This window comes from Candoia aspera, chromosome 1 (assembly GCF_035149785.1).
Source record: "Candoia aspera isolate rCanAsp1 chromosome 1, rCanAsp1.hap2, whole genome shotgun sequence".
Classification (NCBI taxonomy): Eukaryota; Metazoa; Chordata; class Lepidosauria; order Squamata; family Boidae; genus Candoia; species Candoia aspera.
Window position 1 is genome coordinate 108,944,525 of NC_086153.1, and position 17,320 is coordinate 108,961,844.

The 17,320-nt window shown below is 35.5% G+C and overlaps 1 protein-coding gene across 2 annotated transcripts in view; it reads right to left on the minus strand.

The window, feature by feature from the left end:
* GRIK2 (glutamate ionotropic receptor kainate type subunit 2) overlaps positions 1-17,320 on the minus strand; it is a 527,196-nt gene that overhangs the window by 190,289 nt on the left and 319,587 nt on the right. For both annotated transcript variants that reach the window (XM_063311694.1, XM_063311703.1), the window contains exon 10: positions 16,928-17,134. In XM_063311694.1, coding sequence (XP_063167764.1) covers positions 16,928-17,134 — 207 coding nt within the window. The remainder of the gene's footprint in view (positions 1-16,927; positions 17,135-17,320) is intronic.

Below are 17,320 nucleotides of genomic sequence, written 5' to 3' on the forward strand. Positions count from 1 at the left end.
CCATTTTCACTTTGAAATATGTCTGTTTATAATTTCAAAATTGGGACCATTCGTGATCTATATGAATCTTTTTCAGGGCCACTCATTCTCTTCAAAATACAAATGACAAGGATTTTCTCTGTATTTATATATAAGATTGTAATATCAGATGACATTTTTCACCAGACAGTTGATTACTTTGAATCACATCCTGGCTGACATTTTGATTTAGACCTCTGTTACCATGCTCAATACTTGGCAAGTTAAAGTGTCTGCAGTCTCAGAATATATTTAAAAATTGCTTGGGTTCTGACTTAATAAGCCCTCTTCTTTTAAGAAAAACTATTAGTTGCATGTAACTCTACATAAAGTCCCTCTTTTTTTTTTTTTAAAGTAGTGGAAATATAGTGGAAATACAGGAATGGTGAGCAAGCCCTCATCAGCATGAAGCCCCCAGTGCCTCATTTGTATTCTTCAGCAACATCACCATCATCATCAGCCCCTTACCCAAGGAAAATTGCCCATCCCTGTTGTGGAGACTGGCTTCACACATTGCTCTAATTATAGACTCTTGATCAAACTATAGTTCACAAATAACACTGAGCCCCAAATTGCACCAAACTTTTAAGTAGAACAAATATTTCCCCCTGCTTTCTACCAAGTTTAAAATTAGAGCTTTTAAAGAATGTATTGCATGTATATTGCTCCCAATATACATTATACATTATACATTACGCTATAGTTCCACTTATGTGTTTGTTTGTTTGTTTGTTTAATGTTCAAATGTTCTTGCCAGAAGTCTATAACAGAGATGTTGGCAAGACTTTATTGGTCCATTATCTTACTTGTAATAAAGCTCATTGTACAACAACAGATAAGCACAATGGCTTGCCTGAATCTTTCTTAAATAAACAAATAAATAAATAAATACTCTTATCTAAATTGGAGGAAAGGTACACATATTAAAACCTAAAGACCAGGAATAGAAGAAATGCAAATGAGAAAGAATACATTTCCCAATCCATTTATTTGAGTTCAAGCAAGATTTGACAGCAAGTAGGCATGGGATAGTCAGAAGAGAAGCCTTGTTTTTTATGAAGAACATTTCTAAGGATGTTCTGTGAGCTCTATGTTCTATTACTGACCATCCAAACTATGTCTGCCTTCCAGGAAAAGAAAGAGAATTTGCTTTAAAGCTTCAGCAATATTTTGCACAATATTCTGAAAAATTAAGTAAGTACAATTGTAAAAGTGGAGGGAGAAGCCATATCACATCCCTGCAACATCTGCTACACCAATTTGGAAGTTCCCCTAAACTTCTAGAAGGGACAAAGAGCCCAAGGTTGCTGTAAGGTACCTATTCACCACCTTTTCATTCTTAAATCCTTTGCTGATCACAGACTGTATATTGTAAACTATTCCTTAGAACCATGAGACTGAAATTTTCTTTTTAAAAATAAAATACAAAAACAAAGCAGAAAGGAAAAAATGTTGATGCAGTTAAACAAGTAAATTACCAGCAGATCATGTCATGCATATATTAAATCCTATCAGAATGTGTACTATTTAGTTGTTCAAGATGACTTGAATAAGGAAAGCAAGCATTACTGTGTAATGGCTTATGCTGCAAGTCTACTAATGTTTAATTGAACATCAGTGTACAGAATTAAAAGAAAAGCAAATGAATGTCATCTATTCTAAATAGTTTTCCCCCCTCATTGTGCTATGCAATTTTGTGCACAGGAATAAATTGCAGCTATGGAGTTTTTATTTGTTTTGCATAAAGATATGTAAACTAATCATTTAGATGCAATTTGAAATCAGCACACAGAGACAAAAATAAGCCCATCTGCCTTCTAACTTGACTTTGACCCTATGTTATGCTGCTTTGCAAAGCAGAAAGCTAATGAGAAATATAAAAATCTAAAATTATGCCCATTTTACTAGTTTAGGGAAGTTTATTTAAGCTAAGGGGACTGAGATAAATTTATTTCATCTATTCAGTAAATATGTCAGTAAAAACAAATGCATGAAATACTAACTAGAAAACAAGGTTTATATGTCTTTGGCAGAAAATACAATAATATCTGAATCCATGTGCAGTTGTGATAAACACTAATCTAGAGTCAACAAACACTGCCACATTTCTTTACGTGTTTCTTCAAACATAGGACTACATGGAAAAACAAATACTGAGAGCAGGTCTTTATATAGTCAGTAGAAACTATCTTTTCTATCAGTTACTGAAAAAATGCAGGTGAAATCACAAAAATTGTTCCATGGGGTCAGTGTTTCAGTCATTTTCATTCATTTTGCCAGCATGGTTTGTCAGTAAGTGCTTCTTTGAATTCTTATAACTCATGTTGTAGACCTCAGTGATAGTATCTAACCAACACTCTTTTGCACATACTTTTGATTTTTCCAGGCATCATAATCTTATCCAATTATTTTCACCTCCACATTCTGTGTTTAAAATATTTAAACTTCAGCTTCATTGTTAGTGCTTCCAGTGAGGACCGTTTTACTTCATCTATTATTGAATTATTCTTCTTGCAGTAGAAGATATTTTCAACAATTTTCTCCAACACCATAATTCAAAGGCATCAATCTTCTGATGGTCCAGCTTTCACAGCCATATGTTACAACTGGGAAAACCATGGTCTTGGCAATATGAACCTTTGTTGTCAGTATGATTTGCATTTCCCCAGTCAAGATAAACCTACGTTGAAATTAGGTTTATACGTATACTCAAAGGGAGTTCAGATCACTTTGTGGTATACAGCACTACATCTGTGATTCATGTTGTCTGATAATGGACTGAGAATCCAGTGCACAGTTTATGTGTGTTCTGACTAATAAGTAAAGGTAAAGCTAATAGCTTATTTTGACATAACTCAGGAACAGAACCCAGTCTCCTCATTTCATATCCGACTGGGATTATAAAATATAGGTTTCATTTTTGCTTAGCTCACTTTCCTTGAAAAGTGATAGCTGAGATTCCTGTGTGTAATGCCACATTGGCAACATTAGGATTTCCATGTATATCTATAAACTCAGCAATATTTTCCAATATTACTGTAATCTTGACACAGCAGTAAATGCCACTGTAATAGATTCAATACATGACTTGCTATCAAAACAATTATAGTAACTAAAGATCTGGCTACACTAAGAAATACTGTACAGAATAACCATATGATATTAATATAGTTGCTGCCAGTGGCTACCATAAAGAAATCCATTGTACGTAGATCCACTCATTGTTATATAAAGAAAAACTTGTTGAAATATTTAAAACATGAAACAAATTGTTTCAATTGGTATTTTGGGGAGTTATAAATACAAAATATTTTGCTATTTTTTTAAAGACCCTAGGCTATTCCATCACATTGATGCAGACTATTAAAATACCCAATATGTTTGCTCACTCCAGCAAGTCTCTTGGTAAATTTACAACTGAATCACAAAAACTTTAGTTTCTTATGCTATAATCACCTTAGCATATTTTCCCCTTTTTATTCATGAATGGATTAGTGTGATTTCAGCAACTGGTAAAAGGATTTGTTACATACATAACCACAAAATACCAAGAATTTTTTCAGATTAATCTAACTTGGAAAAAAATAGCCAATTTAAATGTATTTTCAAATCACTTTAATTATCATTGTAAAGTTATTAAAATTATGTATATATCCAGAACAATACCTTGTAGTATAACTAGTCTTGTGAGTCCAGAATATCTACCATGTATTTGTGTTTTTAGTAATTAAGCACTGATTTTTTTACAGCATTCAGTCATATTAGAAATAAGTTAATGATGTATTAAATGAGAATGAAAGCAATCTTAAAAGGGTATTTTGCTTTACTTCAGGTATGCTCTTACCAATACTTACTAAATAATCATGCTCAGCACTTTAATACATGAAATAAAATGGCATCTTAATGAAAGACATAAGTATCTATATAATCTAGTAATAGGAACAATTGTTAAATTTACAGCCTCATAACAATTGGAACCATGATCATTTAAACAAGTAATTGTCTGGTAGATTCGTTCTTCTGCAGTCTTCAGTTTAGTTATGGAAAATCACAGCATCCTTCTAAGCTACCTAGTCAAGATGGAATTAGGGCTGTTTATAATAGCTCCGGTCTTTCTTGGAGGAAAGCTTCAGAAGGTGATGGTGGCTGGCTTTTGCTCAACAGATAACTACTGGCTTGCAGTGTCTTTTGGGAATCCAGCCTCACCTCCACCACTGGGAAGGGTCATGCAGAGTTTTGGAGTTTGGCACCATCAATACGTTTATGACACCCAACCCAGGCAGTTGCATATGGAATAATGAAGCCCAATCTAAGCAACTCTTTGCCTTGCTCAGAACCTGCAACTTCCCCCCTCTCTTTTTTTTTATTATTTTTTTTAAATAGTCTTTATTAAATTATTTACACAAATAATACAAACATAGAATGACAAATCAACAATAAACATAAAATGCAAAAACAAGAGCAGGAAAAAAGGAAAGGAGAAAGAAGAAAGAGAAGAAGAGGTTTAAAAGAAAGGAAATGGATTTCCAACTCCCTAAGTAATACAATTTTATACCTTAACTAAATAATTTATTTTCACAATTCACTAATTTGGTTACAATAATTCTACAGTTCTATTGAGATTATATAAGTCAAATACATAATATTTACATCTTGTATTATATTCATATGTTTTACACATTTACGTTAATTTTTGGGTCGATTCTACATAGCTGAAGAAGGGGGTCCGGTCATTTTGAAAATCTTCCACATTTTTATCATTTAGCTGGTCTGTAAGTTTTGCCATCTGCGCCAGATCCAGGGATTTAAATGTCCATTCTTCCATTGAGGGGGTCAGTTCTTCCTTCCACTTTGATGCATACGTAATTCTAGCTACAGTGATCAAATATCGTAAAAGTTTTCCATGTTCATGTTCCAAATCCTTGTCCATGATGCCCAATAAATAGAGTTCCGGTGTTCTATTAATTTCTTTAGTCAACATTTTACAAATTATATTGTGTATAGATGTCCAAATTTTTTTCGCCTTCTTACAAGTCCACCACATATGATAAAATGTTCCTGTTTCTTTTTTACACTTCCAGCAGACATTTGAAGTATTCTAAAACATTTTGGATATTTTGTCTGGAGTAATGTACCACACGTACATCATTTTGTAAAAATTTTCTTTTAAATTATAATTTAAAGTAAATTTCAGCCCTTTGGTCTACATTCTTTCCCAAACATCATAGTCAATGTGATGTCCAAGATTTCTCTCCCATTTAATCATACATTGTTTAATTTGTACATTTGCCATTCTTATTTGTAATAACATTTTATATATTTTGGAAATCATGTGGTCATTGTTAGCATAAACTAAATTATCCCACCAGGTTAAATCTTTTGTGAATTTGTAACTTTGGGCATCAATTTTAAATTGTTCCTTTAATTGAAAATACAAAAACCATTTGCATGGATGTCCTTCATTTTCCAATTCATCTCTTCTTTTCATTTTATATATAGCCCCTTCAAATTTTATTAGGTCCAAATATCTTAGCCATTTGCAAATTCCTGTTTTTTCTCTCCTACTATACGCTTCTTGCAGAGAAATCCATAATGGTAGAGTGGGTGTTAGAATAGATTTATATTTTTCCCAAATTCTAAGAAGGGACTTTCTAATACAATGATTATTAAATACTTTATTTACTTTCAATTTGTTATACCATAGGAATCCATGCCAACCAAATTTCAGGTCGTGGCCTTCTAGATTTAATAATCTATAATTTTGTAAAGTATTCCACTCTTTTACCCATAATGCATCTTCCCCCCTCTCTGTATACACACACATAGGAACAGACACAAATACCTACATATAGCCTTTCTCAGTAATGTTGGGATTGCCTTGGAGTAATTTACTCAATAGCAACTTGGTTCTAGCTCACAAACTAGCCAGCAAAATTATTGTCAGAATGGCAGCACATATGTATTAAAATAATTAGTTTTAGATTAACTAATATAAATTGATATCGTAAGCATGTTTTGATACATTTATTAAAAAAACAGAATTTGTGTGGATAACTACAGAACTTAGAAAATATAACAATGCATACAAACTAAAAATAATAATAAGGTTCCTTTATGTTAACATTCTATGTGTTGCAGTGAAAACAGTAGGAAAGAGATGCAAATAAAACAATATATAAAGCAGGATATAAATCTAATACATAAATAAATATTGGTGCAAAGGAACCACTGATTAATTAACAAATATGTGGCAATCATCAGATTTGTCAGAATGATAAATGCAGCATCACAGTTTTGTGATGCAAGTTCTACCCTTCGAGGGCATTCATGCAATGCACATAGACAAGTTCAGGGCTGGCACTTTGATACTGCATCACTGCTTGCATCGCTCTAACTCCCCATATTCAGCCCCTGTCAAAGCTACTCGTAGGCTGACCCTACCCTGTACTTTGCAAAAGTACAAACCTTTAACCTAATTCTTGAAATTAAGTTTCTCCCAAACTGCACGTCTACTGTGAAATCTAGAAGAGTCTGTGTTTAGAAAGGCTAGACAAATCTCTACTTTTCTTTCAACTGACAAAGAAACACAGAACTTGATTGTTCCAAATAAATGTAAATGATAGTAAGAGTCTTCAGAATTCCTTTAAGGACAGAGCACAATAATACAAAGTTAAAACAAAGCTTTGGCTTGCATAGAGTTGTTAAATGATAAGTTAGAGCCTGCTTGAAAGTAGCAAGGGCAAAACTAATGGGCTTGTTTGGGTCATAACAAACAGCACTGAAGATTTTAAGAAGTCAGACTCTTTGATACAGAGTCTCATGGGCACAGTATTTGGACTATCCTTTGTAAAAGTCACAGGGATCTTTTCTGATTTATTATACATTTATACAAAAACTTACCTATGCCCAGCCAATGGAGATCAGGGGCAAGAAGAATAGGAATATCACAATATTGATAACTTTAACAAGGAATATATATATATATAATGAAATCCTGGCTCCTAAAGAATATTAGGCACTATCACATTCGTATACACTCCAAGATAAACAATTAAGGTGCCAGGCTAATGATTGTTAATAGTTGGCTAAAAAGTGACCAAGAAAGAACAATGGCTGATGATTTTATTAGTTAGCTTTTGGAGATATACCAAGATGCTTAATTCAATGTAATTGATAATGATTAAGCATAGAGACAAAGTTCAGGCATAAAACATGAAACTCATGCTAAATAATTGTATGCCACAACATTAAAACACAGTCTGAACAGATAGCCTTCAAAGAGCTAAAGACATACAATAAAAAGAAACCATTGTGCAAAGTTTGAAAAGTACAGTAATGGAACAAGCATTATGAAATAAAGATTTTTTTTAAAAAAACAATTAATATAAGGACAAAATTGAATACAGAAGCTCAGAATGGTGTTTCAGGTCATTGATGTTTGAATGTCTGATGCCCTTCTAACCATCTATGCCATTTATGGTTAATAAGTGATATGGTTGAGGAACATACATCACTCCATATTAAAGAAAAACTAAATATTAGGAAAAGAGTTCTAAAAATAAATCAGTCATTATCAATACCAGTGTTAAGTGACACAGTCCTTTCTTACTACCTCAGTCATTCTTACACAAAGTTTCATTGATAGACTGAAGTAGGCTATCTTCTTGAGTGAGTTCTGTGTTTATCTTCCCCCCCTCTGTACAAATATACAGTATATTCAGAGCTTTAAACAGATTTCTGTGGGTGATAGAAACAAAAGCCTGAGAAGGATCTCTGATAAAGACTTTTACACTCTAGAAAATGAGTGTTGCAGAAAGTACCTCATAAATTTCATGCCCTTCATTGTCTATACACTAAAGCTGAGATCATGAGGAATAAACAAGATGAAAGAAAGAGCAAATATGATTTAATAGAAATAACAATGGGATGAGTCCCATGATTAGATTATAGTTATGGAAGGCCACATTTTGTTCAAAAAGAACAGAAATAACAGAAAAGCAGGAGGAGTCGATCTGTATATTAAAAATATACATCCCTGCTTAGAAGTCCAAATGAATAAATTTGTTAATGCTGTAGAGAGCATTTGGATTAAAATAAGTGGAGGAGCAAATAAAACCACCATTGCTGTTGGTGTCTCCTCCCAAAGAAAGAAAAGATGTGACTAACACCTTCCAGGAGCATGCTGCAGATCTTTCAAAGGGGCATGAAGTCGTAGTATTCAGTTGTGAGATGACAACTGTCAGAGGCAGGGAAACAAAGGAATCCTGCATAAAGGGATTTTTATTAGAAAAACCTTACATTTTTTTTTCTTTGCCAAAAAGTTTTGTCTCTTACTTTGTTTGAAACCTAATTATTTTACTTGATTGGTTCTAATCCTGTCTCAACTTGTCTATCATCTACAGTATAATATTACCCTATCTTTTCTACAGTGTCTATTATTTATCTGTGTGAAAGGTGAAAGGTCCCCTGTGCAAGCACTTAGTCATGTCTGACCCTTTGGGGGGACGCCGCTTTTGCGACGTTTTCTTGGCAGACTATAGCGGGGTGGTTTGCCATTGCCTTCCTCAGTCATCACCTTCCCCACCAAGCTGGGTAGTCATTTTACCGACCTCGGAAGGATGGAAGGCCGAGTCGACCGGAGCTGGCTACCGGAGAATCCAGCTTCTGCTGGGATCGAACTAGGGTCGTGGGGACAGTTTCGGTTGCAATACTGCTGCCTGCCACTCTGTGCCACATGAGGCACATTATTTCTCTACAGCTCTATAATTTATCTACAGCTCTATAATTTACAGTTCCAAATCTTGAAATGTACCATTCTATATTTGATAGTCCTTTAGTCTATAATCTGCAACTCTGAGTTTGTAGAATTTCTTTCTTCCTATATATTGTTTTATACTCTTTTTTGCTTCAGGCTTATGTTGGTCCTGACTCACTTGTGTGGCCTGCTGTAGTTAGTTGGATGTTAAATGGAGAGTTGAGGTTTTTGTAGGCTGCTCCTGGAGGGCTGCAACTGCCATTCTGGACCACATTATTTCCTGAAGATGCCAACACTCTAGGCCGATATAGGTGGTGGTGGTGGCCAGAGTTCTGGGATGCTCTGGAAATGCCCATGTTTGGACTGCTTGGTCTTGTCAACATCTGGACCTTTTGGATACTAGTGTCTGGGTGGCTGAAATCACTGTTCAGAGTGCTAGAAAGCGTTTGGCCCAAGAGATCAGAAAAAAACACACCAGGCATTTCTATAAAAATAAGTGTATTTATAAAAAGCATAAAACATAAACAGGTCCATATCCAGATCCCTGGATAGGCACAAAAGCTTTACAAGCTCATACATGCACACACGCAGAGCTGGAAGAGAGGCTGCTGGAACAAGAGGCTGCAAAAAACAAAACTAAAACCTTCTGGTGGCAAGATCCCCCCAGGCAATCAGCAGCTTTACATTATATGGTCATCCTTTTCCACACCCCAACCTGAGGACAATTAAGTCTGACCTTCTGACTCTGCCAAAGTGATTTGTTACCACAGTAACTTCTCTGTGAATTGCTCCTTACACAACAACCTGAAATACCAACAATCACAACAACTAAGCCACTTGCCATTGCCCTGGACCTGGACCTGGCTAATATATGGTCACTCTGTTGCAGCCAACACTTCTTAATGCTGATTTTGCCTCATTTCTTTTATGCCGAGGCTGATTTAGTCTGCCCAACATGATAAGGAACTTGACTTCAACCTGTCCTCCACCTGTCAGCCCCTCTAGGTAGATCAGGTCATGAAAGTGTCCACTGAGGAGGTCAAAACAAGGAATTTTCAGATGTGCAATCCAAGTCCTTCTACTTTTGTATTTGTGTTGATGTTGCATGCACTTACAAACAAGCATGGCTTTGATTATGCTGCTGCAACTGCCATCTTGCCTGCCATGGCCCCTTCTCCCAAGACACCACTGCTTCCTATTCTGTAGCAGAGAGTAGGAAGACTGGTTGAGAAGACTTCAGCAAAGTCTTAAGTTACTAAGGGGGAAAAGGCAGGATATCAAACTACCAAATCAATAATTAAATATTATATGTACATTTATTTTAGATAGGCAGCTATTTAGAATTATGTCCAAACTAAAAGCAATGCAGTATGATGATCGTGGTGATAAAGACTCCCTCCAATCAAGCATGATTCTTGATGACTATGTAGATAAGCCGATGCGATTTTCATGGCGATAATACAGAAGTGTTTTACTACAAGCTGTCTTCTGGGGTGTTCTTTGATTTTCCCGCCCAGCATATGTCCTTAGGATTTCTTCGTGGTTCCCCATCCAAGTACTAAGTAACCTAACTCTTCCTAGCTTCCTCAGATCAGCTAGAACATTTCATTTCTACCACCTGGTATGACAGTGGTGGGCTAAATGAGGACAAATATGCTTAAGGCTGAGGACTGGTAAGGAGGTGGTTCCAAAAGAGACAGTTGAGGGGATTCTTACAGAGAATTTGTCATTAGAGTCCAAAGAAGCTTTTCAGAACAATATCAACTGTTACCAATGTCAACTTTTCCTGGGCAATGCTGGCCTTGCCACAGCAGTGTATGTACTGGTAACCTCAGGGCTGAATTACTGTAATATATTCTACATGGCACACCCCTTGAGAGTTCTTTTAGAGACTGCAGCTAGTACAGACTGCTTTGGCTATATTACTCATTGGAGTTCCTTAGCATGCACGTATATTAGCTATGTAGAAGACTGCACTGGCTATTGATTAGCTATCCAACTATTTTCAAACTGTTGGTGCTGATTTATATGGCTGTAAATGGCTCAGAATCAGATTCTATAAGGAACCCCCTGCTTTCATGTAGGCCTATTCAAACTCAATTTTCTGATAAGAACTGTTATTGTAAAGATGTGGGCATTCCTGGTAGTACTGCATCCCCTACAGAACAAACTTCCAGTGTAGACTAGGCTGCCTTCTACTAAAAGTATGTTGTATTAAATTACGTTAAAATAACAGTAAAACTAAAAATAAATTGAATTAAAAATATCTTCTCTTGATTTTCTTCTTTTCTTTTCATCAGCTGTTCTAATGATTATCACTTATTAAATAACTGATGGTTTTATTGTTTTTACTGTTTTTTTTTAATTTAAACATTTCTGTTTTACTGCCAAGAAATTGAAGAATGATAAAATCATCGCTATCAAGCTACTTTTATCTGGATCACCTTCATTTCATAATTTTAAAGTCCAGTTTTTCTGGCTCTTAGCTTCATAAGAAGGGAAAATGAAGGCAACACTCTTCATAATATTCCAAACTTCAGGAAGATTCATTCACACAGTAATTTGAAACCAAATCAGTAGGCCCATCTGATTCCTAATTCCTTAAGCCAAACAAGGAGAATAGAATAGCAACAGTATTGGAAGCTGCTGAGAAGTGGAAAAGTGTCTACTTGGTCATACCATGTCTTTCATTCAATTATAAAAGTCATTAAAGGAGTCCAGACTGAAGTAGAAAATCAACCTTATGCTGAATTGTCTAGAACTGGTTGGTGAATTTGATTTAACATATTTAATCAGCTAGCCCTGAAATGGCAAGTTAGAAGTAAACCAAAAGTTACTGAAATAGTTTGACTCAAGAAAAGGTTTCTGTTTATAATTAAGTTACTTTCAGTTAATAAAATAAATGTACTGGCAATTGCAACATAAAGATGTACAAAAGTACCCATAAGTATAATTGAAAAGAGCTGATGTATTAGAAATAGTAACTGGTCACTCTCAACAGTGACTTATTAAAAAGAAGCTGCTATGAGACAGAACATTTGCCAAGCATAGATGTAGTTGTCAAATGTGCAAATGTTTATTTCCCTGGGCCAGCTTGGAGTTAAAACCCAACGTGAATGCCTCATTATCATTCTACCTGAGTCAGCAAGGACACGTTGCCCAACATATGGCCAGCACTATTTATGGGTTTCACGGGCTCTTCAGGAGGGTCAGAGGCAAAGCAACACATGCTTTACTTAGACAGGAAGACAAGGAGAATGGTCAAGGGGTTCTTGGTCCTACACAAATTAATCAAGTGAAACATTGCAGGTAGCATGTGGCCTACATGATTGGTACTGTTTTACCAAGAACAGTGCAAGAGTCAGAATAATTAATTAATAATTTCTACTTTTAATTTAGCTCAACGAGCTTTTCAGTTTTTTAAAATTGTAACATTTGTGCAAACATACATTTCTTCCTAATTATCCAGGTGGTAAAATGCTACTACCAAGTACAGATATCCTTTTCAAAAATTACTGACAATGAATTTATTCTGCTTTCACAAAGATAACTGAGCAATTTGTCCCAAATCCAATGTGGAAAAATGGCTGTATATCTGCAAATATGTATCTGGCCTGAAATGGAATATAAAACAACCAGCAGAAATAGTTGTACAAATGTGTGTGAGAAAGTATGTGTGCGCATTCCCCTGACAACATCAATTTTTTTCACAGACAAGTATTCTGGAAGGGGGAGGAGAAATATTTAAGAAATCAGAAATATGGCCAAGAAACAACAGGAATAATTTTATAGCTATTTGTGAGGTAGAACTTCAATTTCTACTATCTGTTTCTAAACACTGTATGAACCTTACCAACTTATATATCTCAGCATCAAATGAAGTTTCCTACCACAACAGCTTTGGAAAATGTAACAAACTAAAGAACAAAAACCGGACAAAATATAAATGTATTTCAAAATAGTAATAGCTGAAATTCAGTTTCTTGAGGCAAATTTCGTATTTGGTGACCTTTTTTTAAAATTTCTGCATTTAAGAATATTATGGTATATCTACAATATTTGTGTGTGTTGGCACGTGTGTGCATGTGTGCATGTGTGTCTGTGCACACGAACACAAGAGATACATATCATTAGAGATCCTTATTATAATACACACACAAACAAAAGAACATTATACATAGCCTGAGAAAGACACAGAAAAGAAAGAAAAGGGAGGAGAATTAAAAAAAACAACAACCCAGATATGAGGACAAATTGAAACAAATTGGTTGCTATCTAGACCCAGACGCTCAGGAGGCTATATTGACGACCATCTTCATTAATCATTCCCTTGACTTAAAGCAACTACTTCAGGGTAAGATATAAATCAATCTGATTACTTGTGTAAGTGTTCACCAATGTGAGAAATTGGTTGTACAATGTACACCTTCCAGCTGAGTTGTATATATCTTTTAACTAAAGAGAGGCTTTTGCTAGGCAACCAATATTTTCTTGACTTCTGATGGTGTGAAAGAGGGAAATATAAGTTGTGTTGGGGATGGGGGGAGGAAGGAAGGAAACAGTAAGGAGGTAAAAACATACAGAGAAAGCTATGCTATCTAATTAGCATATTAGCTATGCTAATCCCCCATCCCCTCCAACATGGTTTAACTATAAAGGTTATCTTCTGGGATTATTTAAGCCTGTTATGTCTTAAATAGGAACAGGGACAGGATGGCATTTTTCAAAGTTAGAATTAATTTCTGAAAGTAGCTTGCAGTTATTACTGTCTAAAAACCATATTAGAATATGTATGTAATCATTTGGGAACTAAATGCTAAAGGAGGTTACTCCAGCTTGTAGCTTTCAAAAAGAAAAAAGACATACTGTTTTTGCTGTGTGACCTTTGAAAAGAAATCATTTATACTACTTTTGCTATAGAAAAATGTGGACAAAATGTAATTTATATTTTAATGCAGCCTTCCCTACCCTGAGCACCTTCAGATATGCTGTGATTCAACTTATCTCAAGCCCAGCCAAAGTCCAGCCCAATACACCCTACTCAAGGAGCTATTAACTCAGTCAATCAACCAAGCAGCAAACAACAGCCCAATCAAAGAACTCCAAAGGAGAGAACAACGCCCCTACCAACACAAGCAGGGCAAGCCACGGTATATAAACTGAGAGCAAGGCCCACTCCCTCTTTGCACTGAAGATGTTGCCTAGTCTGGCAATGAAACGTCTGCAAGCAAATGACAAGGCTCAGAGAGCACCAACGACTCCACAGTTCAACCCTGAGCTACAAATATTCGCTTCGATTGGCAAACACAGTTTATATAACATTAAATATTCTATTAATTCTCTCTGGTAATATACTACAGTTTAAACTTAAGAATTCAAGATAATATGTTTGAGAGGAAGCGGTATGCAGGAGCCAGATCCACACCATTAGACTTTAATGAGAAGATGCATTAAAAGTATATTTAACATGTGAATCTAAGTAATAACTGAACAGAGGACTGAAAAAGGGGGCCTCAAATGATAGGAAGAAGATCTAACAAGATTTGAAAGACATTATGGAAGTAATTGATTGCCCCATCACTATCATAAGCTGCTCCTTGCTTAAGACAACTCCACTCTTTCCAACAAAAAGCATCTCCTTGAGTGACATCTCTTTTTTTGTTGTATTAAATGGCAGCCACTCTAAGGACCCTTGTTTTATTACCAGTGTTTTTGATCATATGGCTTGCTATTGAGTGCTTTGCTAAAGCAAATGCAAATCTGACAAAACACAAAAAGGTTGAAGACAATTACCTAATTTTCAAGAAGACTAAATTTTGTTTCCAGGAAACCAGATTCAATTGGCACCACCTACTGAGAGAGTATGTTTTAAAAGCTATAAAGTGAAGGGATGCCTGACTTACTCAATTATAAACAATTGCTTGTAATGATATCTGTTTTGACTCACATTCAATTACCCTGCTGTTTCACTCTACACTGATATTTCTGTCTATCTAAGATTTCTTAGATGATATTTTAAATGGAAGAGGCAGGACACTTCTCAGAATATGCTAATGAAAGACAATACCACACATTATAAAGGGTATACTGTATATGGATTCCTACTGGAAACAGAATTAAGTATAATATCACAAAAAAGATTTGCATATTCCTGAAGTTCCATCTACACAATCATGCATGCTCAACTGTTTAAGCATTTTAATTTACAAATGAGCTCCAAAAAAAGGATTAATAGTAATATAAAAGGCCAAGTCAGTATATTTGAGGGTAAAATGTTGTATCTAGTAACATGGCAATAAGCCTCATTGAATTTAGAGGGACTTATTCCCAAGTAGGGGTACACAAAATTGCAGTTGTCAAATATATACATGTCTGTCTGTGTGTGTCTGTGTGTGTGTGTATTCAGATCCACAAAGTTTTTCTTTGTAACTTATAGAAATAAAATCCATAGCAGTAAGAAATAAAATTATAAAATATTGCACCATTTAGCAAAGAAACAAAGAAAATGAACAGTGAAAAAAATAGAAAGGCCTTAAGATATCAAACTTGGCACTAGACTGGGAAAGGACTTTCAGAACTGGAATAGTATTTTTATTTATTTATTTATTTATTTATTTATTTATTTATTAAATTTATATCACTGCCCATCTCCCCCAATGGGGGACTCTGGGCAGTTTACAATAAAATAACACTAAAAACATAACCATGTAAAAATTACCATTAAAATATACATAAAAACAAACGTAAAATCCAAGTGGAGATGGAACACAATCACTAAGGGGTGCTATGGCGCCAGCCATCCCAAGGTGGACCTATCACTCTCCCCCTCCCAAGCAAGGCGGCAGAACCAGGCCTTCATTATAATGGAAATGTTCCTGTCCTCAGTCAATAACATTACAGAATCACCCCCAGAAAAACTTCCAAGCATTATCTCAATATATCAACATATTTGTGTAGAATAAAGTTCCCACTAACTTTAAAAATGAAGACTATGCATATTGTTGACTACAAGATAGTATTGTTTCTGGATTGTACTACCCCAGATTGTGGAGAAACAAACAACGAATGCCCAGTTCCATAAAATTCACCAACAAATAAAGGAAATGACTATCACAATCTTTGTTTTCTATATGTATGATTAGAAATAAAGGAATCTGTAGCTAAAAGGACAAATGATTGGACTTGGATTAGGACCGTCTCCTTCATCCCATCCACCATAGCACAATGTTACCTAAAATGACAGATCATGTAAATAATCCTTTTTATTCAAGGAAACCTTGCGCAAGTTTCTTGTTGAAGGATTTGTAGTGGCAATGCAGAAGACCACTGTTATTTTGAGGAGTTAAGTGACATATTTTGATTTTCTCCCTCACACAAAGATTAGAGTTTATTTTGAGTTATACTTATGTTTAACTGGCTTGTGTTTTATTTCTGTTTGGCATGAGGGGGGAGATAAGAGGAAACCCCAAGACTGAAAGTTTAAGAACAAGTCCACTCCTTCAACAGCCCTCCAGAAAATATCTCTGTTTGGAGTAGGGGGAGAGATAAGAGAAAACCACCAGATTGTTTCTGTTAAGCACTAGCTTATCTGTAAAGCTTCCCAGGCTCTTGGATGATGTCATAAACAGGCGCTCTAGACCCTGGGATGTATCCCAGTCAAGCTCTGGCCATGCAGCCTTGGTACCATGGAAACATGGTCACAAGGTTTGAGGGTCAGGCTCGGATAAAACCCTTAGACTTGCCTTTTGAGTTTGGGAGCCTGTGCATAGACCTGAGCACCGGGTGCTGTGGATATTGAGCCACCCCAGGGTATCTCTGCTGTCCCTTATTAAAGGGCTTCTGACAGCATATGGGAGACAGGGTTTCAAATTGCTATGTAAGTTATGATTTCTTTCTTTATGCTATGCTTTTTATGCTTTTGTATAATCTGCCTAAACTGTGTTTTTGTTTGAACTGTGTTTCTGTTTAAATCTGTTTGTTTAAGTTTTTAATAAAGTTTAAAGTTTCTTTATCCACTGGCATGCTTATTGTCTCTGGATCTAAAAGAAGCAATTGCCTGAGCACCTGATCACTGCTTGGACACTTGGCAGAACAGGATTATGGAGTCAAAGTGAGAACATTCAGTTCCTAAAGATGAGCTCTAAAGTAACTTACATGATCTATTAGTTCTCGAACCATGCCATTCCATTGTCCACTACCATCATCCCGGGCTCCATATTTTCCATCTTCCACCAACCTAATTTCATAGGTAAATCCAAGGAAGGTTGATAGTTCCCTAAGGAGATCGATACAATATCCTTCAAATCTATCATTCCCATATAAAGGTTTATCAGATTTCTTGAACATCACATATGGTTCTTCCTGGAAGAAAAAAAAAAGAATATAAATAGAGAGGAAATGCAATTCAACTATTATTTTTAACAGACAAATACTTTTTTATGATATAATTTCTAGAGTTGGGGAAATTCAAGAGATATTTCGTAAGCACAAGACTACAGACAAAACACTTCTTTTCAAATCAGTAAAGCCACTCTGTCATTTGCAAGG